At 36.4% G+C, this 27,833-nt stretch overlaps 1 protein-coding gene across 1 annotated transcript in view; it reads left to right on the top strand.

The window, feature by feature from the left end:
* PRKG2 (protein kinase cGMP-dependent 2) overlaps positions 1-27,833 on the top strand; it is a 93,758-nt gene that overhangs the window by 41,600 nt on the left and 24,325 nt on the right. Inside the window, exons 7-13 of the mRNA XM_049630717.1 lie at positions 685-779; positions 4,278-4,346; positions 9,021-9,119; positions 10,553-10,706; positions 12,702-12,838; positions 14,951-15,040; positions 17,328-17,469. Of these exons, the coding sequence (XP_049486674.1) occupies positions 685-779; positions 4,278-4,346; positions 9,021-9,119; positions 10,553-10,706; positions 12,702-12,838; positions 14,951-15,040; positions 17,328-17,469 (786 nt within the window). The remainder of the gene's footprint in view (positions 1-684; positions 780-4,277; positions 4,347-9,020; positions 9,120-10,552; positions 10,707-12,701; positions 12,839-14,950; positions 15,041-17,327; positions 17,470-27,833) is intronic.

The raw sequence follows: 27,833 nt of genomic DNA, 5'->3' as shown, positions 1-27,833 counted from the left end.
CCTCTTCCACCTGGACCCGATGCTTTCAGAATTTCTAATCAACAGGAAGCAACCCTTGTGATTATGTTGAATTGGCATAAGACTAGCAACAAACAAGGAATATTGAAGTTTTTGTTTGGTTCTGCCGTGGGACTTCTTAAACCTTCCTGGGCCCTGGATCACAGTGAGACACCCATGAAAGTTATGACCCTTCTCCATATCCACAATTTACATCTAGGTTTAGGGGGTAAAACAGAGGATTTAACAAATCAGTCATGAACACTAGATTCAGAATTCCTGACACTCAGCCTTATTCTTGATTAGTTTGTCAACTCTTTGGCTTTTTGCCATAATAAAAGTTCCCACAGGAACATTAGGATTTGCTTTGAATATTCCTAGGAAGGAATTGCTAGATTCACATAAAATTTTTTTTAACTTCGGGAGGTGGGATTTGAATGGAGAATCTTTCTCTTACAGATGGGGAGTCATTTGGTCATGTTAAGTCACAGGATTTCTCAGTCCCTCCAAGTGAATTGCCTGTAGTAAGATGGTCCTAAGTGCCGCAAAGTTAGAGCAAAGGCTCTTCTATTTCCTTCTTTCAGTCAAGTTTATATAGATTTGGAGGGTCTGGTTGAATGAATATGTGCTCAGATTTTCTTTTTTTTCCCCTTCTCTTTATCTTTTTAATTGTTTAACATCACGTAGGTAAAAGTCACCCAGAGTACAGAGGGCCACGATCAGCCACAACTGATAAAAACACTGCAGAAAGGAGAATACTTTGGAGAAAAAGCTCTTATCAGGTGAATCCACAAAGTCTATACCATACTTAAATAATTCTTTTGTTGTTTTGCATGTGTAATTACTCATTCAGAGTTGTCAAATTGAGCTGCCAAATTAATGTCAGCAAATATCCAGGAATTAAGAAAAAAAATAAATTGAATTCTGAAAAAATTCATTCTCATGCAGGAAATAAGTACACTAACTGCACAGAAAAGAAATGGGAAAGGCTTAAATTTGCTAGTGAAAATAAAATTGGTATCCTATTAGAATCTTTAGTTTAAAAGAGAGTCACAGAGGGGCGCCTGGGTGGCTCAGTTGGTTAAGTGTCCGATTTAGGCTCAGGTCGTGATCTCATGGTTTGTGAGTTTGAGCCCCATGTTGGGGTCTGTGCTGACAACTTGCAGCCTGGAACCTGCTTTGGATTCTGTGTCTTTTCCCCTGCTCACGCTCTGTCTCTCTCAAAAATAAACATTAAAAAAAGTTAAAAATTTAGTCAGAGAGATTAAAGACATGAGAATTACAATTTTTTTAAGAATGAATTTTTATATTTCCAAGGTTTGAAATGTTGCTGTTCCCCCTTTAAAAATTATCAAATGATAACTTTCCATGTTTTTTGTGCTTTTAAATTATTATGTTAAAAGCAATATTTTCTTAAGGATTTTTATCAGCTCATTTTGCAAGTTTTAGAAACAATCAAAATAGTGTGTAGGGAACTTCTACCTGACCCTTAGGTCTTTGGAAGTATGAGTTTATCTACTGTTGATCTAACTTATGGAAGAAATATTTATAAAGATAAATCAAATGTCTCAGGAGATGCTTTGTACTTCCTGGAATTCAGAAAACAACTTCAAGTCTAAAAACACCACATTTTAAAAAATATAAATCACTTTGTAAAAGATCGAATTAGAGTTTTGAGCAATACTGTTTGGAGTTACGTATGTTTTTAATGAATACTTGAAATTAGTTAAGACATCCCTTAAACTTTATATTATTCCTAAATGGTTGTTATTTCAAATTTATGCTTATAGAAAATGAATATTATTTCTGTTCATTTTCTTCCTTTTTAATTTTTGTCATGAAGTCCTAGTTCTGCTGATTTGTTTGTCATGATAATATTAAGTACAGAGCAAAGAAAACATGTTCATAAATTACTACAAGACAAATTTGATTATTTAAAAATTATAAAGCTCTTATTTTCAAAGGAAAAACACATAAAATTAGTAAGTTAAATTATGACTGCTTTGTAAACATTTTAAAAATGGAATTTAAATGCAAGTTAAATTTTTTCTTTCTCGTTTTCTAGCTAGTAATTAACTTGTTTCAATAACATGGAAATTGTCCTTTGTAAAATTTTTTTGTTTGTGACTAAATACAGATACATTCATGTAATATAATTATGTAATTTTATTATTCAAAACTTCAGTGTATTTGTTTTTAACATTACTAGATTACTTTTTTCATTCCTCCCAGCGAAACAATTAAAGTTTGAAAGTGCAGAGAACTTTATAAATGTACTACAGAGTCAAAATAGCTGTTGAAAGGAAGTATATTGTCTGATTTTGCCGGATCTGAAATGATTTACTGTGTATGTCACAGCTAGCCAATTACAGTGTTTTCCACTGAAAAACATGGGAATTCATATTTACTACAGATACCCAACTCCCTAGGCATTTGAAAGCATAAAGCTAAAATCAGTGAATAGGAGCACTGAATACAAATGCTTCTACATTTTTGTGCATTTTTATGCTATCAGTTTTTAGGGCCACTGACTGTGACTCTGTATTCCTTATATTCTGTATATTTCCATGACTTGACATTAAATAGTCCCAGGAGTTCTTTCAGCATTTTACGTACAACAATAAATCCATGGCACTTACACAGTTATTATGAAAGAAACATGTGTATTTATAAACACCTAATATTTATAAAGTGTTTGCAGAGAATATTCCTAGTCAGTCTTGACACTCACAAGTGAAAGGGAGGCTGCATCATTCCTTTTTTTGAACTCACAAATCAAATTGGCTCATATTCAACATCATATGTGTATGTATATGTACATATGTATGTACACGTATATATGTATATGTACATATATGTATATATGTGTGTATAGATAAATAGATAGATAGATATAGATGTCTCCACACATAGACATTGAGTAGCGACTGCTCAGCTCCCAACTCAAAAGCTCATCAACCCGGAATGTTTTTGCTGATGTCTTCTGGCAAGGACCCTGTAGACATGTCAGGAGCTGTGTGTTAATGTCAGAAGGACTCTGGATGTCACCTATGTGAATAGGGGACTTCTTTGGAATGAGAGATGGGCCACCAAAGTTTTCCTGTCCTATCACCAAAGGAAGATGAAGGAACTGTATATACTTTGTGGTTTACATGTTTGATGAAGTCGCTTAGAGCAGGCCCAATATGTTTGTTCCTCCCGGTTACCTTAAATGAATCTCACAGCACTGGGTACCATATGGGGGTGCCATTTTTCAGTGTCTTATTTTGTAACTAATAGAGGGAGGAAACTCATATAAATAAAGGTCTCTAAAGAAATACTTCACCTAATGCTTGGCCTGTGGTATTCATTAGGTAATTAAATTTGCCGTCACTAGATCATATGCTGTAATTCATTGAATCTAGGATATCAATTTTGAGAGGCACCATTATATAATGTACCTCTGAGGAAGAAAGACAATGCTATTGATTACATTATGATTCATCATCAATTGTAAGACATGCTCTGATTTCAGAGATTCTAGTGAAAAATGTACATCTTAGGCTTTATGCAATTAAAGTATTTTAGTATTTACTTAATCATTGGGTGATACGGCACTAAAACTACTTTCTTTGGGTTTTATTCTTTTTTTAAGTTTATTTATTTTGAGAGAGGGTGAGAGAGAGAGAGAGAGAGAGAGAGCAAGTTGAGAGAAGGGCAGAGAGAGAGACTCTCAAGCAGGCTCCCTGCTGTCAGCATGGATTCTGATGCGGGGCTGGATGCAGGGCTGGAACTCGTGAACCCTGAGATCATGACCTGAGCCGAAATGAAGAGTTGGACACTCAACCAACTGAGCCACTGGTTGCCCCTGGGTTTTATTCTTGATTGGCTTTTTTATTGTATATTGATTACTTGAGTGTTTTTCCAATAAATTTGTTTGATTAGTTAATTTCAGGTTTTGGCTGCTTATTAATTAGCAATTCCCATTTGATCACAGGAGAGTTATTTTATTTTGCTGACACAAAGCACAGAATGAGATTCCATATGCATTTGTAGTCACCAATTCCTCTCTATTCCTGGTGCAATTTGCCTTCTTCTCTGAATTCCTTATTGAGATAACCTTTATTGGGACACATTTCAAATCCTTTTTTGGAAAGGGGGAGAGTATGTTATGATTAAAAAAAGCAGTCTTTGGAAGGTTTAAATGATGGTGTTTCATAAAAAAAGTAGCAGATCCTCTAATAGAAATGGATGTGTAATTTCTAACCGTAGAAAATTGACTTTCCTGGTTTTGTCTGCAGTGAGGATGTCAGATCAGCTAACATCATCGCCGAAGAAAATGATGTCGCATGCCTGGTTATAGATCGAGAGTGAGTATGCGGATACTGTCTGGGAAGGCAGGCTATTGCCACCTTTGAAGACTTGGCCTTCTGTTACTCCGAGGCCCATCTGTCTTCTCATTCATCAGCACTTAGAAATGCTGGCCAATCCTCAGCTGCGAGTATATTCTATTAAAATTCATGGGGAGGAACTGGGCCTTCTGATCTGAATCTGTCTGTGGCAGTGGCAGATGCTGGCAGGCTAAATATTTTGTGTGCAAAGTTTGTACATAAATATCAGCAATAGACCGATTTAAATTCTGCATCTTCCAGAGAAATAAGCTTATTAGTACTCTTATAGATTTTCTCCCATACGATATAGTGAACCATTCCATAATTTATTTCTAAAATGCTGTAAGCAGTCAAAAAAATTTTTTTGAACAAAACCTCTGTCTCGGACATGATGTAAAATACTCATTATTAGCTATACATATATTTCCAGAGAAGGTTTAATTTAACATTTGCAGTAACTTGTAAGTGACGGGTGTTAATATTAATTTCTAAATGTCTCAGGTTATTTTTCAGAAAAAAGTCTTACTTTGTGTCCTTCACTCACTTCAGATCATATTTGAATCTGGCCCCTTGGATCTCTCACTAATGAGTTGAATGTTGATCAGTTATCCAGATATCATAAAAGGAAATGCAAATATACCAAAGCTAGGCCGTTGTCTAAGAAAACTCATAGTAAAGGGCACCTGGGTGGCTCAGTTGGTTGGGCGTCAGACTTTGGCTTAAGTCATGATCTCCCAGTTTGTGGGTTCGAGCCCCACATCGGGCTTTGTGCTGACAGCTCAGAGCCTGGAGCCTGCTTCCAATTCTGTGTATCCTCTCTCTCTGCCCCTATCCCACTCTTGCTTAGTCTCTCTCTCTCTCTCTCTCTCTCTCAAAAATAAATAAATGTAAAAGAATTAAAAAAAGAAAACTCATAGTAAAGTCAAAGAAATAGGGTATACCCATATGAAATATTAGCAAAAAATAGTAAAATGAAGAAGTATCACAAGGGAGTATGTAGTTGATTGAACATAACATTCATTGAATCAGGGGTTTAGAACTATAATGAACTTTAGAACACTTTTTAAAATGTTTATTTATTTTTGAGAGAGAGAGAGAGAGCAAGGGAGGGGCAGAGAGGGAAGGAGACAGAGGTCCCCAAGTGGGCTCTGTGCTGAAAGCTGAGAGCCTGATGCGGGGCTCGAACTCACAAAACCGTGAGATCATGACCTGAGACATAGCAGACACTTAACTGATGGAGCCACCCCGATGCCCCAGAACTTTAGAACATTGAAAAAATCTTTTTATTGTGGAAAATTTCGCACGTATTAAAAAGCAGACAGGATGGTGTTATGAACCCCATAATGCAAGTCCAGAAATTATCAATTAATGCCTTATCTGGATCCCTTTGCCACCCTCTCTCTGCCTTCTCCATACTATTTTCAAACAAATTGCCAACATAAAATGATTTCATCTATAAATTTTAGCAGCATTTCTAAAGGATAAATGTTATTTATAAGGCATGACCACAATAACATTAACATACCTAAAAAGTTAGCAATATTCCTTTTTTATTTATTATTTTTAAACGAAGCATAATCAACACATATTTAGGTGTACAACATAGTGCTTGAATATATGTATATATTGCAAAATGACCACCACAGTAAGTCTAGTTAACATCCATCACCACAGATAGAACAATAATCCTTAATATCACTGAATTATTTTAATCTCTGTTTTATGGATAAGAAAAGAAGTCCCAGATCGGTAAAGGGTTGCCCCAGTGATGCTGTCCTGTGTTGGACCAGGAGCTACTGACCGGGTGTCCTGACTTCCTTTCGGAGTTCTTTCCACTGTGCCATTTGGCTCCCATAGCATGTATTCAGAAAGAGGGGAAATCACAACGTGGTAAAGTGGGCAAGGTTTAATTTTGTTAAGTGTGGACATGAGGCTTAAAAATTAATAGGCAAATAGGAAATATAGAAGTCACTCCAGGTGAAGTAAAACTTAGAAACGAAGGCATAGGGCTAGAAAGTGCACAATAGGTTCAGATAAAGGTAATCTTTGGATGCCAGCTCAGAAATGGAAAATACATGAGTACGGTATGGTCCTGATAATGCATTGTTTCGTATATGAGTTCATTAAAAATATATGCATGCACTGAATAGCATTAGCTGTGTGGTAGAATCTTATAAATTGCTCTGAAATGCTAGGACTAAAAATACGAGAGAAAGGAAGAATTCCTTTCCTTTTTCTTCATTGTAATCACACAAGCAAATGTTTATACAATGTCTCATATATTCATAATCCCTGAAAAGGATGCAATTATTTTATAGAGTTAATATATTGTTTGGAAGTGTAAAATTTTAAAATGTTCAACTTACATGTGTAAGATTCTCTAATAAACCAAGTATTGTATTAGGCTCGATGAGACTTAAAAAGTTACATGCATTTCTTCTATCAGTGAGAGAAGTGGAGTATCAGCTGTAACTGGGTTGACCTACATCCTGGATTTCCTGGACAGTTCTGGTTGGCCCAGCGTATTTGTTATTGGCACCACCTTTCAGTCAGAAAAGTATTCAGTTTGAATCGAAAATGATACGATCCTGGTAGCTATGACTAGTAGACTAAGTTAAGATCCCATGATAATTATCCCATAGTACCTTATCTACACTTATATCATCATTCACATTTTATTGAATTGCTTTATTTAACATCTGTCATCTCACTGTTCTATAAACTTCATGAGTCCGGAAACACTGACTTGTTCACTGCTGTTGCAGTGCCAGCAAATGACATAGTCCTTGGCAGACGGCAAGTGCTCCACATGTTGGCTGAATAAAGGACACCATCCTTGCAATGAAATACAGTGACTGAAAGCCTTTGGCTCTTTATTTCTTCTTTCCTAATGCGTTCTTTCAAAAATGCTTAGAATGAATACACTGCAAGGAGGAGAGTTCAAGTTTTCCTATTTTTAGGTATAATGAAATGTGCGAAATGGCAGTATCTCTAAATACGTGGAAAGTGTTATTTGTGACATCTTCATCATTCTTTGGTTGTTGGGAAAGATCTCAAGGAGCTGATTATGTCAGAATGAACCATCAGTACCATCAAAATGATTATAGGCTGTTTGTCACAGCTAGAATGTTGTAGCTGTTTACATTTACTTTAACTCTAAGTTGTGGAGAATTTTTCGGAGCCTGTGACACCAGTATCAACTATCTTTAAAAAAATGAGATTTGTTTACGATACTTTAATTAGTTTAACAGCAAGCAAAATAATGGTGATGTATAGAATAAATAAAAGCAAAACAAAGTGAGGTGCCTGGGTGGCTCGGTCGGTTGAATGTCTGACTTCGGCTCAGGTTGTGATATCACGAACCACGAGATTGAGCCCTGCATCAGGTTCTGTGCTGACAGCTCAGAGCCTGGAGCCTGCTTCAGATTCTGTGTCTCCCTCTCTCTGCCCCTCCCCTGCTCACGCTCTGTCTCTCTCTCTCTCTCTCTCTATGTCTCTATCTCTCTCTCAAGAGTAAACATTAATTTTTTTTTTTTAAAAAGCAAAACAAAGTACAAGAAGTATTTCCCTTTTGCTTGCAAATTTCACCCATTGGATATTTGAAATTTCGTGGCAGTGCTCTTTGTTTCTCACTATTCTATCAGTCCATGGAGCAGGATAGAAAAGAGTGGAGAGTAGATCTGAAAAGAAAAATGGAAAATACCAGCACAGTATATAAGATATACTTAATCATGTGAATGTATATTGGGGTCAGTTCAACATGGGGAGAGGTCTTCAGGGCTAGGAAAGCAATAAATGGCAACAGTACAGTAATGAGATGGCTCTGGTTTATTAGTTTTAGTTGTTTTGAGGTAAATTTTCATTCCTTTAATTTTTTATGCCCAAGTGCTTAAGATTTACCAAGAATATTAAAGCGTAGTTTCTAGAAGGATACTATATTGCAGTAGGTAAGAGAAGCGCCCTAAAAAGTCACAAATCAAGGTAGATTGTCGAGTGTAAGGGCGGAGAAACATTGAAAAGATAATCGAGAAAATATATTTCACTGGTGAGGAAGGGGATTCTTTATTTTTCACGTGCAGTGCTTTGTATGAGTTCCCGCAGAAGTTTGGCGGGGATGGGGAAAGTAGATGGGGCAAGGTCAAGTCTGATCTGTGAAGGGCGAGAGAGGGCAAGGGAAGATATTGGCGGGGCCTCAGAAAACTACCAAGATAAAGTAAAACATGTAGATTTAATTATGAAGGAATGTGAAATGAGGAGCATTATCGAGGGAAAAGAAAAGATAAATTTTTTCCTTGATTTTTAAAATAAATAGCTTAATTTGATGAAGCAAAATCTGCAATCCATGTAACATGTTGACTCAGTAAACAGATTATGTAGACTACTTCCTGTCCACTGTCTTCTGGGGGGAAAAATTGCTGGTAAACCTGAACCACAAGACAGAAAACTCCAGAAACGTTTTCTCTTTTCTTTGTTTTCATAAACTCACAGGATAAATTATATAACTTCTCCATTTATGGCAACTTTAATGTAATATAAATTATTGAAATTATTGAGAAACCATTTACAAAGCCATGAATAACCATACAAATGGTCTTTTATGAGCTTGAGAAAATGTCAGGTTACAATAGTAACTGTTTATTTTATTCCACTTAGGACATTCAACCAAACAGTCGGGACTTTTGAAGAACTCCAAAAATACCTTGAAGGGTATGTGGCAAACCTAAACCGTGATGATGAGAAAAGACATGCAAAGTAAGTGGAGGAACGTTTTCCTAAGCCTCATAGGACTTCCAGCAGTAGATGAAAGAGCACAGGAGTGTGATTCGCCATGTACTAATAACTTTCTGCGTGCCATCACTAGAAAATTTGGGGGAGTTCTTTTAAATCGATCTTCTACAAAGAGGATGCTACTTACCACTACTAGTATAGATATTATTTTAGTCTGCAAGTAGTCAGCTTTGAGTAGTAATGTTAGGGAGACATTTCCTGATAGGCGGCCTTGGGATGGGATTCTATGTCTGATGACTTAGCTCAAAAGGAGATTAATTCAGAAATGGAAATGGAAACCACACAAGAATGCCAACGGACTAGTGTAAACCATTCATTCTGATTCCAGGTAGACAGCTGGGGTAGCGTCAGAATTATTTCAGAATATAAGGGAGTTATTGCCCAGGGGTGTGTGTGTGTGTGTGTGTGGGCGTGTGTGTGTGTGTACAGGAAGGAGTTGGGTAATAATAATAGTAATAATAACAATAATAATGATATGGTAATATTGATGAAGAATTTTGTGCTTAATAGAAAAACTACTTTGTAAAATTAAAATTTGAAAATCCTTTACATTTTATAGAGTAAATACTTAAGAATATATTCATTAAAGAAGCTGGAGTCAAAAGTTCTAGAAAACTCACATTTGAAGTAAATGAGAACATTCAATCAGAACCTCAGAATTTTTTGGCTATGTGGTGTTTTTTTTGTTTCTGTTTTTGTTTTGTTTTGTTTTTGTTTGTTTTCTTCTGGCAAGGAATGTATTTGCAGTTTTTATGTCAAAGGCCTTTTGCAGTAAGAACAATTTATGAATATATAATCCAGAGCAGTAAACCTTAATTAAAAGAGAAAAATGAGTATTTCCAAATAATGATACTTAGCTACAAAGTAGGGAATGTATTTTTCATGTTTGACTAAGCAGTTATTCTGGTTCATCCATGGAAAGCTTCGAAACCTGACAAAAATAGCAAAACACAGCAAAGATTCTCAGTGTGGCATTCTCCTGTATGTGTAGCAAAGGAATGGCTCACTGGTTTTATTTCCTCTCATTGACTCTTCAGAAACAACAACAACAACAACAACAACAATAACAACAACAACAACAGATTTATTGAGATATACTTTAAATACTACACAATTCAGCTCTTTTTACCTCTCATTGATTCAGTTTGACATTTGTCTATTAATGTGTGTGTGTGTATGTGTGTGTGTGCGTGTGCAAGTTTTTTGTTTGTATGTTCTATTGTTTTTCTCCCCAGACATAACTGAATCTGATCCTCTAAAGTTGAGACAGCTTTTGTAGCAAGCATGGGTAGTAATTACTGGCAGAAATAATACTATTGTTAAGAGTGGGATTTAGGTGTGGCATGACCCTGGCCTGACTAAAGGAGTGTATGCAAAGTTTCACTTTTCTTATGCAGGAGATCCATGTCTAACTGGAAGCTGTCCAAAGCACTCTCTCTGGAGATGATTCAGCTGAAGGAGAAGGTGGCCAGATTTTCCTCATCATCCCCATTCCAGAACCTTGAGATTATTGCAACACTGGGCGTTGGTGGGTTCGGAAGAGTTGAGCTTGTAAGGGGTTTACGTTTCAAGCATCTGAGAGAAGCCTTTTGACTTTTTTTGTTTTATATTCCAGGGTATCTTGGAGGAATATATGAATTGTTATTGCTATCTTAAATGTTGCTTTGAGCTGAAATTGAGAAAGTAATTTTTCACTCTGTGTGTTGTATAGTAGCAGGTCTGTGCTAATAAGTAACTTGTAATCATATAGGTCATATTTCAAGCTTCTTGCATCACATCCTTTTGTGATTTTTTTTTCTTGATTATAATTTTTGGAGAATGTACCAAGTAAGCATTCCCAGAGGCTATAAAACATTAAAAACGTATTTTCTAACAGCAAAATGTATACACACACACACACACACACACACACACACACACACACACACTTATGACCCGTTAACTATATATACTAAAGAAAAGAAGAATGTGTCCAGGGGAAGTGCTATAGAAATAAAATCTTTAATATTATGGTTTACACAACTCTACCGCCATGTCTGTATTTGGCTTTCATTATCTTATTTTGGGATTGCTCAAGATTTTCCATCAGAAAAGAAGAAAAGAAGATGAATTTAAAGAAATATTTAAAGAGCAGACTTCTGTAGTGGTGATCAGGACACCTGGGAACTTATCCTGATTTGGGCTATATTTTCCACATCACCACCTCTCTGAGCTTTATAACTGGCTTCCAAGGAGTAACAGAGTGGTATTGTCAGATCAAGTGCTCTGAGGAAACCGTAGAATGGAGATCTGTGACCTTACTGGGTACAGATGGCTCTGAACCCTTGGCAATTACCAAGTCCTTCTTCGTCCAGCAGATTTTTCACGATTCACTGTACATTAACCTCCGGGAACCAGGCTGACACCTTCATCTGCTGGATGGCCCGCCCTAGACATGAGCAGATCTAAAATGCTGCCAGGAGACCTGGATAGTACACTTCATACCCAGTCAGTACTTCCTCTCTGATGGGTGAGGGGGAGAGAAACTATTTCTTAATAAGCCAAAGAATATTTGGCTTTTTTTTTAATGCCATACGGAGAGACAAGGGCACTATCCATCTGCAGTGGTATTTTTCACCGAAGATCCTGGCAAAAGGATTGAGTTAACAATCCTGAGATCTGTTTTTTTTTTTTTTAATATAGTTAGATGATAATAATTGAAACAATAATTCCAATAATTGAATAACCCAATAACAAACAATAGTTGAAACAATAATTCCACCACTGATTTAAAAGTCCTAGGCAGCACCAGCGGCAAATGTGTGCAAAGTATGGGGTGCAGCCATTTCTGCGCAGTTTCGTTTCTTGTCAAATATAGTCTGCTTATGGAGTCTTAAGCCTATCTGAATAAACATCTCTTAAATTTTTTTTATTTCCTTTCAAGGGAAAATTTTGTTTGTCCATCTAAAGCAGCAGGCTTCAAAAGAACTCCCTGCACCGATGGAAATGTTCTATCCCTCTGCTATCCGGAGGGTAGTGACTAGCTGGATGTGGCTGGCAAGCTTTTGAAATGTGCCTAGTACAACTGAGGAACTGGATTTCTAGTTTTAATTAATTTTACATTAAATAACCCCATGCGACTACTTGCTGTTGTATTATATAGCACAGATACGGGTTTTGATTGAATACGTTTTGTTTGGAAAATCAAAGAAGTGAATCTTCAGACAGAACAATTCTTGGCAGTTCTGGTCAACGTTTTTTAGATCACACACTCAAAAGTGAATAGATTTCTAACCATTAAATCTAAGTAGAGGGTTTTTTTTCCTGTGTTAATGCAAAGATTTTAGGACCATGTTCCAGATACGTGAACTCTTCTGGAAATTACAATGAAAGGGAAGGGTATACACCTGAATAAAACTTAGTGCCCCGAGGGATGAGTGGTTGAAAGGTCACATACCATTTAAATATGAAAGAATTTTAACTCTCACTGGTTACTATTGTTTTATATAGACGTTACAAATCTTTCCTACTAAGTTAGTTTTGACGGATCTTTCTCTTCTTGCTTAGGTTAAAGTGAAAAATGAGAATGTGGCTTTTGCTATGAAGTGTATAAGGAAGAAGCACATCGTTGACACTAAGCAACAGGAGCACGTTTACTCAGAAAAGAGGATTCTAGAAGAGTTGTGTTCTCCCTTCATCGTGAAGTAAGTGAGCATTTGGCCCCCGGAATTTGGACTGTAGGCTCTTTTGAATGTTTTCATGCAAGAGAACAGAAGAGGGAGAGAAGACCCCACTCTGAATTCTCCATCCCTGTCACAGCAACAACGCACAAAATGTTAGAACTTTGAGGTTTGGAGTCAGGAGTTTGGATTTTTTTATTCTTAAGTAAATCTCAGGAGAATTGTGTGTGTGTGTGTGTGTGTGTGTGTGTGTGTGTGTGAATATAAAATTATTGTGGAATAATTTCAACTGATTATTTAATCCATATCTACTGCAGAACTTAGGAAGCAAAGAATTCACATGAAGCCCTCAGAGGACATGCTGTTGCTGAATTTCTGCAAGAGGTGGCATTTGGGCAAATGGAGGCTGCCAGTGAGCAACAGAGTGCAGTCCTAGCAATGCCTAGATGCTGAAAGATCCATCTCCTAATAGTCGCTGTTCTTTCTGTAGTTATGCCCAGAGTTTAGAAGAGATATGTTATTCTAGACTACAGCTCTCTTTGCTTGTGATTCACCAGTTGGTGGTGTAGGCCAGTCAAGACATTTATTTTCATACACGTCCTGACCTCAGGGTGTAGCTTTAGTGATTCCTGGGTGATATAAAGTGCCCCTATAACGAATAGAATTTATGTTTTTTGATCAAATGTCTTGACAGAATCTTCCTGCCTACCCGTATTCCCACACCCATTTTCTTTCAAGATAAAAAGGTTTGAACCCAGGCAATGCTGGCAATAGAGTCAGCCAGTTATTTTTTATGTTAACTATGTTTCCAGAATGCCCCCCCCTCTTTGATCAATAATTCATTAACAAACTATCGTGAACAGCTTTGGGGAATGGATTGGATTTTATTCCTGTTCTCATTTCTAGCTCTTTGCAGAATGCCTGGCATATAGTAGGGCAATAAGAACATAATAATCAATGTTAATAACACTTACTCAGAAATTAACATGTGTTAGACACTCTTCTTAGCAAACTATGTGGTTATATATATATATATATATATATATATATCTCACATATGTAATATGTGATATATATTTAAAATATTTTTATTTATTTTATATTTTATGTATGCACATATATAACCTACATTAAATTAATATATAATTAATTTATAATCAAATGAATATACATATATTCATCTGACCTTTATGATATGAGGTAAACGTAATGGTTGTCCTCAAGAGCAATAAGAAAACTGGGTTGCACAACTGATAAATGGTGGATCAGGGATTCAGACCTAGGCATCTTGGATCCAGAGCCAACACTGAACCACTTTATTAGATTGCTTCTGCTGTCTGCACATGATCTGGCCACTAAGCCTTCACCCACTATTGAAATATGGCACCCTACCCAGGTCCCACATCGGGATTGAGGCTGTCATTCCTACACCGTCTGGGAGTGTCACCAACTGAGGACTCTAGCTCTAGCTCAGTCCTTTCCTGGCCATTGCTTTAAGGTAGAGAGAGCCACCTTGCCCAAGATTCTACTCTGTCTCCAGATACATCCTGCATCCAATAATGGCAGAGCTCCTTGAGGCTGAGGCTTTTGTTGAAATAAGAAACTAGAATAGCCCAAGTCTCCTGCTGCCCAAATGTGTCTTATTCCTCCCCCGTGGATGTTGTTCCCAAGTACACTTCCCACTAAACTTACTGCTTACAGGTCTCTGTCTCACAGTCTAGTTTTTGAGACCAACCAGAGGATATAAGAGACATAAGACATGGGCATGAAGGCAGCTCATAAGGAGACGTATGCAGAGGTCTCTGGGCTTCTGGAGAAAAGACAGACTGTATTTGGTAGGTGGGATGATGAGCTTGGTCTTGAGGAAGGGATAACACTATTGCAGTGAAACTGAGATGAAGAAGGTTACTCTGTGTGGAGAGGGAGGGCAGTCTGAAGAAAGGGGTTAACATGTGCAAAACAACACAGGAAGAAAGATCAAGGAGAATTTGGAGGGAAGTCCCATGTAGCTGTAGGATGTTTGGAATGAGATGAGCACCAGTGTTCTAAATGTTATTGGTGATGTTCTTAAGCAACTTTAAAAAGCTTTCAAAAATAGATTTTTAACGATAACCATGTTTTTATGTGTCTTCACAGATTATATCGTACTTTCAAGGACAATAAGTATGTGTACATGCTTCTGGAGGCCTGCTTAGGTGGGGAGCTATGGAGTATATTAAGGGACAGGTAATGGAAAAGGATTATAAACAATAACCTGTGTTCTTACATCTTATCTAAGGGATGATCTACTTTATTCATGATCTACATTTGATCTACTTTATTCATGATCATTTAAAGAGATAGAAAGTCATTACGAAATGGTTCTAAGAAAATATTATGACTTGATAAAATAGTAGTGGGGGTATTTTCTTAGCTAACATTATAATTATGCAATAGACACCCTGTAAGGCAGTCACTGTCATTTCCATATTAGGGATCGAAGAATCCCAGGCTTCCAACAGGGTGTGAGGCAGGTGGCTATAAGCCGAAATGTTACTGATTCTGAATCTCTCCCAGGGAAATGAAGAAAGGGGGTGGGGAGTGTGAAGCCCCCACTGAAAAGCAGAGTAAGACTCCTGCGAAGATTCAGTTTTACAGAAGGGGTGATTCCTACATAATTGAAACCACACATATTTATTGAGTACCACCAATGGGGCAAGGCTCCATTGTGGGCAGGGTGGACATTTTCTAGACAATGTAGACTTTTCTAACAAGAAGGATAAAAACTATGAACTTTTTCTGCAATGAAGTTTAGATGTTATTTGGGGAGATAACATAATGCGAAGTTTTAAACGTTCCATTATTGCTTTTAAAGTTTATGTATTGATTTTGAGAGAGAGAGCACATACACGCATGCACAGGCAGGAGGGGGGGCAGAGAGAGAGGGAGAGAGAATATCCCAAGCAGGCTCTGCACTGCCAGCACAGAGCCTGACGCGGGGCTCGATCTCGCAAACCGCAAGATCAGGACCCAAGCCGAGATCAAGAGTCTGAGGCTTAACTGACTGTGCCACCCAGGTGCCCCAAAACATTTTATTGTTTAGTGTGTACACTACATATGACAGAAGAGTTGGCAATTTGTAATTAAATGCCAAATGAGTGTTGACGATTGTAAGCTCAGAGGAGAGGAAAGGTATAAAAATGTGATGACAAAGGAAAGACTGGAACTAAATTCTAAAGGTGAACAAAATTTGGGAAGGCAGAGGGGAAGGAAAACCAATGTAAAATACGACAGGAAGGTAGAAATAGAATTATGTCTCTTTGTGGATAATTTGGAGCAGAATTATCCCAGCAAAAGGGGATGGGAAGGTAGTTTGCATGAGATTGTGGAGGTTAATTCCAGGCCACACATTTGGACAGGTATTACTCGGGCCTGTGGGTCTTAACTCTGGCTTCTTGTTACCATCAAGTGGAGAGCTTTGCAAAGTCACAATGCTGGGCCTTACTGCCAGAGGTTATGATTTGCTTCATCTTGGATGGAGTCCAGTAAATGATTTTTAACTGTCTGTCAGGCAATTCTAATGTGCATTCATAGTGGAGAATTACAGACCTAGGTAATAGGAGACGTTTGAGTATCTGAGAAGAGATAGATGTGTTTGTGTTAGGAACATATTTTTGGATGGATCCCAATGGGGAAAACCTGGAAGGGTGCAAAGACTTGTGCATGATACCTACAAAAACATTTGCGTCCTCCATCATTGCTTCCACAGGCAAATCTGCTTAGAAAGGGGAATTGCTACTATCTGTTAGGCACTGTGTCTGATTCTCAAAACAAATCGTGTTAAGTAGTAAACCCATTTGACAGAAAGGGACCTGAAGCTAGGACAGTCACACAACTTGCCTGAGGACATGGTGATGGAAGAAGCAGGAGTCAAAACCAGTTTCTCTTATTCCAAAGCCACACCCTTCTCTTACTGCGTGCAGCAAATCACTGACACATTTTAATAACTAAGTATGTAAACCCATGTATAGTGCTGCCACAGGGCAACTCTAATATCACTGAGCTACACTAAACAGGAAAGAGTTACGACCCTATTTCTACATGGGTTATTGTTACATGCTATACCAAGAGGAAATGAAAATGATCACTTGAGTCATTTTTAAGTCAAGCAATAAGTTACAGAAATCTGCTTTAAGCTGCCCGTTAAAGTAGTTGCATTTTCTCCAGAGTTTGCCAGAAATGTCTAAAAAAGGCTAATTTTTCTTACGTTTCTATTTTGTATGTTCATATATGATTACCAGAATTGGTTATTTGGTTGTAGACACTTTAATTTTAACTAAGTACTTCTCGCTTGCACCAAGTATCCCCCTAAATTTCTTTAGTGTAATTCGTTGGTGGTACAAAATGCTATTCAGTGTTGATGCCCTACAAAGCATTCATGTTGTATACATTTACCAAAGCAATAATTGACACGTAGAATAGATAATAAATATGTGTGTCTACAGCATTAAGAGGGAAAATGATTTCATTGCAGAGGCAGCTTTGATGAGCCCACCTCCAAGTTCTGCGTGGCTTGTGTGACAGAAGCATTTGATTACCTGCACCGACTAGGTATTATCTACAGAGACCTGAAACCAGAAAACTTAATTCTAGATGCTGAGGGTTATCTTAAATTGGTAAGACAAATTCTGTAACTTACAGTATCATAAGAGCTATTTTCTAAACACAGAGTTGTGTCATAATTGCAAATTTGTTTATATTTTGGTACACTGGTTATTTTTACCATGGGGGATATGCCCTGTGGCATTGGCACCATTAACACAGAGAGAAGTGTTACGAGTACATTCTTTTTGGCTTAGCAATTTTATATTTCAACCATATTTGTGATTGCTACAAAGGATTCACTTAATAGAATGGCTATAAATTGGATTCTATTAATATTTTTTTTAATAAATTGAAGTAGGTTTTAATACATTCCTGCTATATATAGGGACTGGTTCTAACGAATAAGGAAAGAAAATGATTGTCTTTCTTCTGTCCCAAGATAGCCACTGTCTGTATAGGGAGAAAAGATACACATATGATAGGCTTTTTTTTTTTTTTTTTTAATCTTTCTAGGTGATTCTAAAGTACAACCAGGACTGAGAATCACACTAGACTCTAGGCTTCTGAAGAACAGAGGCTTTCCTTGATATCCATCTTTATAATCTCTAATGCCTCACATGAATCCCCTGGCAGGTCACACTACAAAAAAAAAAAAATGCTACCAATCACATAAACTGCTTTCAGTGTGAAACTATAAGAGAACTGGGCAGTCATAAGTGAGGAGAAACCAGGGCACTTCGGACCTCAGGAGGGAACCCCATCAGGATGGGGAGCCCAGGCTGAGTTTTCCTGGGTTTATTTTGTCAGTTTGTCAGGAACATTAAACCATCTCTGAATGTAACATTTACAAAGATACTAAAAGTTTCTCACATCAAAACTTTTATATATGGAAATAATAGCTACCATTTTATAAGCGGTTTAGTGTGTTATGTGTAAAGAACTGTGCGAAACATTTTGCAATTAATATATTTCACAATTGATGAGATAGGTTTTATCACCCACATGTTACATAGAATAACATGTAATTTAGCTTATTCCTATTTAGCCTCAGGAATTAAATTTATTATGTGTAATTGCTAAGTGATTCCCCTCCATAGTAAAGGAGTAAAATAAGTCCTTTCATGTGAAATCTGGTGTATTTCCAAGAAACATTTTATCCATTCAAGCTTTATTTTGTCTGTGAAAGACAGCTTTGAGAACTGGTGAGGTACTAACACAGGTCTCAATCACTCCTCTTTCTTTACAATTCCTTCGTTGGCTATGCCTCTTGCAGCTATTTAGGGAAACTCTTTGGAACATTCTAGAACTAAAGCCATCATGAGTTGTGCAAACTATCCATTCAATTCATTCCTTTTTTTTGTAGTTGTTTTTTTTTTTAAATCTATCATTTAAAATATGATAGCATATTCATTATTCACAGACATGGAGGTCAGTAAATATTTCTCATGTTTGCCATTGTTATCCATCTAGCTAACTCATTTGCCAACTAGTTAAATGAAGAATGACAGCTAAAGCCTTTAGAGATTAAGACATAAATTTTCAATATTTCCATTTCTGGCTATATATCAAACTCGATGTACTGAAATCCTCTCACTACCAAGTGTCTAAAAATGTGGATAAAACATGAAAAACAGTATTACGTGCATGGCTGACTTTATCAGACAGCACTAGGATTCCCCTGAGGTGGGAACCAGGCTTGAGCAGGAGTATAGCAGAGAACTCAAACAAGGAAGCTGCTGTCTTGTGGGCACCCAGCAGTCTAGATGACCTAGAGGTTGGATTTTAGTAGCTGCACCTTCTGAGAACAGGAGACCAGGTTTTGGACCTAGGAGCGTGGGAAGTTGAATCACAGAACATTTATAAGAGCCAGAGATCACACAGATTACACTCTTAGAAAATGAGAAAACAAGGAAAAAAGGATTTAATTTATAAAGACAGAGTGCATGCAAGAAAACATGCTTTTCTCGTTATTGAGCATTTGGTAGAAGGACAGAAGAGTCCCCTTTAAGAATTCTTGGCTATAGGCTCGTCTTCATGGAGGTTGGGTGCTCAGTCTTCAAAGACAGAAAAACCTATGCAAGAATTTGAAAATGGATTCATGTTGGTAGCATGGTCAGCTTTTCAAGAATCAGTGGACATTCTCTTTGGATGAATGTACTCTTAACTCAGAATACAAAGAACTCCCAGAGATAAAATCCTAGAGAATATGAGTTCACATTTAAAAAAAAGACAAAACAAAAAGTATATATGATGGAAGAAAGTACCATGAGCATTCCTTGGCAGGCATATAAGTGCCTCATATATTGGAGTAATCAGACGCAGAATGTAAAATTAATACATCAAATGCCTTTTAAAACATAAGACAGAGAATTGCAAGTGAGTAAGGAACAGAGAAATAATCTAACAGGTTTAGAAAAAAAATAATCGATAAAAATTCTATTAAGGACTTAAGAATATATAATTAAAATTATATATCCAAGGAAGTTTCATTAATGGTGGAGTTGCATGCATTGGACTAATCTTCTTGTTGAGATTAATTATAGTATACGTGTAAAAATGTGTGAATGACAGCAACAAAAAGTAAATATTCAGAGCTTAAAAAAAGGGAACCATGCTGGGTGAAAAAAATCCACATTGCTACAGCTGTTTACAGCTATTCATTTCAGGACACACTTCACTGTATAACGCATGAGGTATAAATCTTTAGTTAACATCATACCTAACAGTGAAACAGTGAACAGTTTTACATTAGACTGTGAACAAGATAAGAATATGTCTCCTACATTTTTTTTTCAACATTATAACAGAGGTATTAGCAAATGTCATAAACCAAGAAAAAAGGAATGAAAGACCAACGATGAGAAAGGAAGAAGTTACCTGTTTTTATTTTCAAACAACATGATTGTTTATGTAGAAAAGCCTAAAGAATCTACCAAAAAGGACTAGAAATATTAAGCATGATTACCAGTACAAAGTCAATATATAAATAAAATAAGTCAAGTAAGTCAATTAAACCAATTATATAAATAAAAACTGTATTTAATATACTAACTTCAAAAATTTATAAATGAAATAAAATACCATTTACAATAACATCTAAAGTTATAAAATAAATTTGAATACACTTAACGTGTAAAACTGTGTAAGACCTCCACACTGAAAACCACAAACTATTGCTGAGAAAAAAAATATAACTAAATGGTAAGGTATAAATGTTCATAGATTGGATAACTCAATATTTGGCAAGATGTCCATTCTTTCCAAATTACAAATTCAAGGCCATTGTGATATAAATTGGAGTAGGTGCCTTTTTAGAAACTGAGGAATTTACTTGAAAATTTACATAGAAACACAGAGTTTAGAAAAATTAATAATCACTTTGAAAAAAGAACAAAATTGAAGAATTTATATCTGATACTATAAAGCTACAGTAATCAAGAGAGTGTCATAATACAGGATAGGCAAATAGCTCAATCTAACAGAATAAAGTCCAGAAATAGACATATAAAGTCAGCTGATTTTTAGCAAAAAGAGAAAAGCCAAGCTTCTCAACAGACAATGCTGAAACAACTGGATATGCATATGTGGAAAAAAAAAATGAACCTGACTCCCACTTCACACAATATAGAAAAATGAATTCAAAATGGATCAAAGTAGACCTATAAAGGTCTGTCAAAATAGACCTATAAAGCATCCAAAAGTAAACACACAATAGTATCTTCACAACATGAGGTAGGCAGAGATTTCTTAGAATACAAATAATAGTAATCTTAAAAATTTTATGCTGCTATAACAAAAATTCATAGACTGGATGACTTAAATAACAGGTATTTATTTCTCATAGTTAAAGGCTGGGAAGTAACAAGATCAAAGTGCTGGCAGATCTGGTATCTGGTCAGAAACCACTTCTAGACTGAAAGGTGACTTCTCATTCCTTCAATGAGAGAGAGAGAGAGAGACAGAGAGAGAGTGATAGGTAGACACACACAAACAGGGCATGGGGTTGGGAGGCTCTTTTCTTATAAGGGTCCTAATTGCATCATGAAGGCTTTACCCTCATGACTTGATTACCTCCTAAAGGCCCTACCTCTAAATACCATCATATTGGGGATTAGGGTTTCAACATGCAAATTCTGGGGAGACACAAACATGCAGTCCATAATAATTGGACTTTATCAAAATTAAAAACTTCTGATAATTAAAAGACACTAAAAAATGAGTAGCATGCCATAGACTGAGGGAAAGTATTTGCAATACATATTTAAATGACAAAGGACTTGATTGTATTGGAAAATATATAAATAACTCCTACACCTCAATAATAAAAACACAACCCAATTTTTTAAAAATATTTATTTATTTATTTTTGAGAGAGAGAGGAAGAGAGAGGGAGAGAGAGTTTTCCAAGAAGGCTCTGCATCATCAGCACAGAGCCTGAGGTGGGGCACAAACTCACAAACTAAGATCCATGGCCTGAGCTGAAATCAAGAGTTGGATGTGTAACCAACTGAGCCACCCAGGCACCCTGAGACAACCTAAATAAAAAAAATAAAATAAAATAAAAAAAGGTCAAAGATCTTGAAAAATTACTCCACAAAGGAAGACACTGGAATGATTAATGAGCCATATCAGTTGTCATCAAGGAAATGCAAATTCAAACCACAAAGAAGAACCATTTCATATCCACTAAAATGACTATAATTTAAAAGACTGACAATACCAAGTGTTGGTGAGGACTTTCTCCTAAATCTCTAGTGGAGAAAGACTGAAGAATAATTTGTCAGTTTTATAGAGCCAAGCATACACCTTATCTATGACAAAAAAAAAAATTGACTTATGGGTAGAAACTTCACTCGTTGGTATTTATCTAGAAAAACTGAAATCATGTCTTCAAAAATCTTGGGCAAGAATATTCATAACAGCTTTATTTCTGAAAGTCCCCAAGTCAGAAATGTCCATAACCAATTAAATGTATAAAGGTAAAGGGGTAGAACATTAAGCAAGGGAATGCTCTTCAGTGGCATAAAAGAATGAATTACTATAAGCAACAATGTAAGTGAATTTTAAAAACCATGTTGACCAGAGGAAGTCAGATACAAAAGAGTATCTTCTGTATGATTACATTTATTGATATTCTAGAATAGATGGTAGGAATCAATACAATGAGTGCTTCTGGGAGAGGCATTTGACTGGAAAGGGGCATCCTTCTGACCTATTGGGTGTCTATATCTTGACTATACGGTAGTTGTGGTTACATATATAAGCTACATAAAAATTAAATGAACTATATGCCAAAAATCTATGTATATTATTGTTTGTAAATTATACGTTAATTTGGAAAATGTAATAGGTTAAATGTCAGATGATTAACAAAGAGAAAAACAGTTCACTGAAAGATAAATTTAAATAATTTACACAGAATGTTGCATAGAGAGACAAAAAAGATGAAAAATAAGAAAATACAATGAGAAGTTCTTAAAATTTTGAACTGGAGTCCAAGATAAATGTAATATAGAAAGTGAGGGAAAAGCAGTATTTAAAGAAACAACAGCTGAGAACTTTTCAGAAATTATGAAAAACACTAATCATCAGGTAAAGGAGCCCCAACAAATCCCATCTGGGACAAATTGTATATGCTGTAGCTCTGTCTTTGTGTAACAACTCACTCCAAAATGTAATGGCTTAAACCAACAAGAGTTGTTTATGATCTCTCACAGTTTGTGTGGGTCAGAATTTGGGGAGTGGTTCAGCTGGGTGGTTGTGACCTAAGCTCTCTCATGAATTTTCAGTCAAATGTCGGCTGGGGATTCAGTCACCTGGAAGCTTGTGTAGGACTTAACCAGGGCATCCAAATCCAAGGTGACTTACTCATATGGCTGGGAAATTGATGTTGGCTGTCAGTTGGGGACATTATGGGCCTCAGTAATGGTTGAATGTCTTCACAGCATGGCAGCTGGCTTGCCTCAGAATGAGTCATCCAAGGAAAAGCTACGATGCCTTTTAAGACCTACTCTCAGAGTCACATCTCAGCACTTCCACTATATTCTGTTGGTCACACTGAGCCAGCCCTGATTTACTGTGAGATTTATTGTGGCAGAGGACAGCAAAAACAAAAAGAGTATTAAAAGCTATCAAAGAGAAAAGACAGTTTACATATAAAATAGTAAAAACTAGGCTTTCAGTTGACAACGCAATTGCGACAAGAGAATCCATAACACAGTGGGAATTTTTAAAATTCTGACAGAAAATAACTGATAAACTTGAATTGTAAATCCAAGCCTTTCAAAAGGGTCAAATAATGGCATTTTTAGTCAAAGATGAAGGGTGTTTACCACCTTCATACAAAGGATGTGCTTTAAGGGAGATGAAAAGTGATCCCTGATGAAGGGTCTGAGATGTCACCTTAGAAAGATGGTAAACATGTTAAGTCTTTTAAAATTATGGTGTAAAGTAATAATTCTCATTCTGCTATATACTCTTGAAAATGAGAAAATGCCAAATAACTGAACAACAGCAGCATGAAAACCGAGTGTAGGTATAATTGGAATTAAAGTAGGAGACAATGTCAGTCATTTTACAAGAAGACAGCAAGAGAGAAACAGGAAACCCAGGAACCAATCCAAAAGAAAGTACAAAAACTGAGAGTAGAAAGAAATCTAATATGTGTAGCCTGCTTTCCAGATAAAAAAAAAATAAAGATCATCAAATAGGTTTAAAAATAAAAATCAGTTCCATCAGGTTTATAAGAGACAGACGTGAAGCATGAGGATACAGAAGGCTGGAAGTTAAAAGGATAAAAAAAATGATGTCTGGAAAATAGTCAACAAATGTAAATGCAGATTTCATTGTTAGGAAAGAAGTGATCCTAGAGATAAAATCTTTACCCTTTGATGATATGAAAGATAATATGAAAGTCCCGATTTTTTATTTGCCCACTAAAATGCTTCAAAAATAAGCAGAATTTGAAAGACATAATAAGGAGAATTGAACAACTATAGGAAATTTTAATATACCTCTCAGAAATTGATGGAACATTCAGACCAAAAGTCATTAAAGCTTTAGAAGAGGTGCACAGCACAATTAATAAACTTGATCTACTGGCCTTATAGAATATTGTTCCCAAGAGTTGAAGAATACGAATTAATGAAATTTGAGCATACACTAGGCCATTAGCAAGTTACAGCAAATTTGAAAAATAGGAATTAGATTGTCGGCTGGCAGCCCAGCTGAGCTGTCCCACTGAGGGTTCCTGAGGGGACTGCAATAGAGGTGTGTGTGTGGCAGGGGTGGGGGGGGAGGGGGGTGTGCCTGGTGACAGCACAGCAAGAATGCACATCTGGGTAATGGACACTAGGCGGTCTAGCCTTGGATATCAAATACTTCTTGTAAGGCTGACCTTGACCTCATTCTACAAATTTTGATTAAATGGTGTTTCTCATCTTCCTACATCATTTCTTGGCAATATCTGTGAGGAATCAGGTATCTAAGGACAGCAATAAAGGAATGGCCTTTTATTTTTTCCAGAAAAGCACAACCAATTAAAGCCTGGAAAATAAGGACCTACGTAAGAGAAAGGTCTGGGTTTTGGAAGTGTCTCTGTAGAGGATGTAGGGATGTGCCTTTCTATGATAATTACAGAGGATGAATTTGTAGGATGTGAGGCATGAAGACTTCATTCTACTCTTCTTCCCCAAGAGGAAGAGATTGGCTTCTGCCTGAGATTGCCAGCCAGATTTGTTCCCAAATGAATCCTACCTGGGCCAAGCTGTCTCTCAGTAAATACACTGAAAGGAGATTAAGGATTAGCAGATATTACTAAAAGAACATGAAGAATCTCACATCACCATCTCTGACCCGTCCATCCAGTAATTTCCTGTATCTTTCTCTACTTTCAAGGCCAAAGAAAGCTGATGAAGGCAATAATGGTTAAGGGTCTTACTTCTGGTTATCGTGAATGAATCAAGGACAATGTTAAGATGCAGGACAGTACTTAAAGAAAAGCCCACCTGTTCTCAGTCCAGGCAGAATTAGTGTAGTAGTTAACCTTCTTGGGTTTGCTCAGGAGAAAACTTGGTAGTAATCCAGAAAATCAATAAACATTCTCTATGGTCGTGCTATTAACTCATCACTCATCAATAAATGTTGTATATGGTCGTGCTATTAACTCATGTGAGTAATGCTTCTCATGTGGTAATAGAGCAACTTAATCTTATAGTGAGTATTATATAGGAAAATACAATGTAGAGCGTATTACATATTGATACTGTTGCCTGCTTCTTTATGACCTGTCTTCCCCTCTATGCTAGTAGCCCCATGAGGATAGAAACTTGCTCTGGTGCTTACTGCCAGACTTAGCACATTGCTAAGCATATAGGAATGAATGAAAGATTCCAAAATAGGAGCATAAAAATTTTGTTCACTGATGTCAATGTATTTAAGGTAGAAATTAAAAGCAAACAAAAAACAGGAAGAAACCAACAACAAAAATCATAAATCATCTCACTGGAATTTTAGGGATATTTCAAAATAAGTGAAGAAGACACTTTAATGAATATTATAAAACAGAGTTGCACAATAGATACTACATATCAACGCATGTGGGTTGTAACTAAAATGATAGAGTGATATTTATAGTCTTAAATGTTCCAACTAGGAAACAAGAAAGGCTAAAAATTAATGAGTTCAGCATTCAGCTTAAGAAGATGGAAACGGGAAAAACAAAATAAAGCCAAAGAAAAGAAGGAAAAAAATAAGCATATGACTTAATAAAATATGAAATAAAAGGGATACAGAGCCAAGGTTGATGTTTTGAGAAGACTAATAAAATTAACCAACTGGAAGTATTGATCAAAAGAAAACAGAAGAGATACAGACAAATACCATTATGAATGAACATAATTTCAGTTAAAGCAGAGATTTATGTGGTTTAGAAAGTATTTGGGCAACTTTACTACTACATATGAAATATGTATTTATTTATGTAAATGCTGTATATATATGAAGAGTTGGGTTCTGGTGAGAGCTCTTTCTGGTTTGCAGATGGCTGTCTTCTCACTGTGTCCTCACGTGGCAGAGAGAGAGAGAATCTTTCTTGTGTCTCTTTTCATAAGGGCACTAATCCCATTCATGATAACTGGCCTAATTTGTGGCCTACTTACCTCCCAAAGGCCCCACCTCCAAATGTCATTATATTGGGGTTTAGAGCTTCTACATAGGAATTTTGTAGAGACCTAGACATTCAGTCTATAGCACACCACATCAAGAAGATTCACTTCAAGGACTTATAATTCTAGTCATATGTGAATTCTTTCAGAAAGGATAAGAGATAATTTCCATCTTGTTCTGTGAGGCTAGTATGAACTTGGTTCTCCAAAGGAAGCTCCTTGGGAAGGCAAATTAATATCCCATCTAGCCATCCAGCTCATAAATTTAGTGTAAAAATCAAAAGTAAAATATTAGCAAACTGAATACAAATTATAACAAGACATCATAACAAAACTGGATATATCTCAGGAACTCAAGCATAGTTTAACATTAAAAAAATCTATTAAAGGGGCGCCTGGGTGGCTCAGTCGGTTAAGCATCGGACTCTGGCTCAGGTCACGATCTCTCGGTTTGTGAGCGCGAGCCCCGCTTCAGGCTCTGTGCTGCCAGCTTGGATCCTGGTGCTTTGGATTCTGTGTCTCCCTCTCTCTCTGCCCCTCCCCCCCCTCAAAAACAAGTAAACATTAAAAAATTTAAAAAAAAGTTCTGTTAAACCAAATCACCATTTTAATATATTAACAAAGAAAAACAACGATATAAACACCTCCGTAGATGCAGAGAATTTTTTGATATGTTTCTACATTCACCTATGATAAAATCTTAGCCATTAGGAATAGAAATAAATTGTCTTAACCCAATGGAAGATAGGTAACAAAAATTTGGAGCAAACACCATGCATAATGATGAAACAGTAGAAGTATGCTTTTAAAAGTCAGTGAAATAAGCGCTTCTGTGTTTTACTGGAGGTTCTAACCCAATGCAGGAAGATATAAAAAAAATGGAAAGATTGAGACATAAACAACAAAACCTATCTTCCTATGTGATAGGATTATATAGAAATCCAGAGTGTAACAATAAATTATTAAAATTAAGTGAAGAGTTTAGTATGATTGCTGATACAAGATTAGTAATATGAGAACTAAGTGTGTTTTTAATTATCAAAACCACAGTTGATAAATACAAATACAAATACCATTTTTAAAAAACATGTGAACATATATATTTTACATGATAGAAATAAAAATATAAGTTTAGGACTAAGTCTAACAAAAACGTGTAAGAGCTTTGTTGAGGAACTTAGATGAATTCGTAGAAAGACGTTAAAATATGTAAATTAATAGGCTCATTCTCTTTCTTCTGGGCACAGAGCTAGACAAGGCACCCCATCCTT

Source organism: Panthera uncia, chromosome B1 (genome assembly GCF_023721935.1).
Source record: "Panthera uncia isolate 11264 chromosome B1, Puncia_PCG_1.0, whole genome shotgun sequence".
In the NCBI taxonomy this organism is placed as follows: Eukaryota; Metazoa; Chordata; class Mammalia; order Carnivora; family Felidae; genus Panthera; species Panthera uncia.
The sequence above is the reverse complement of the archived record's forward strand: the minus strand, read 5'-3'. Positions and strand labels throughout refer to the sequence as shown.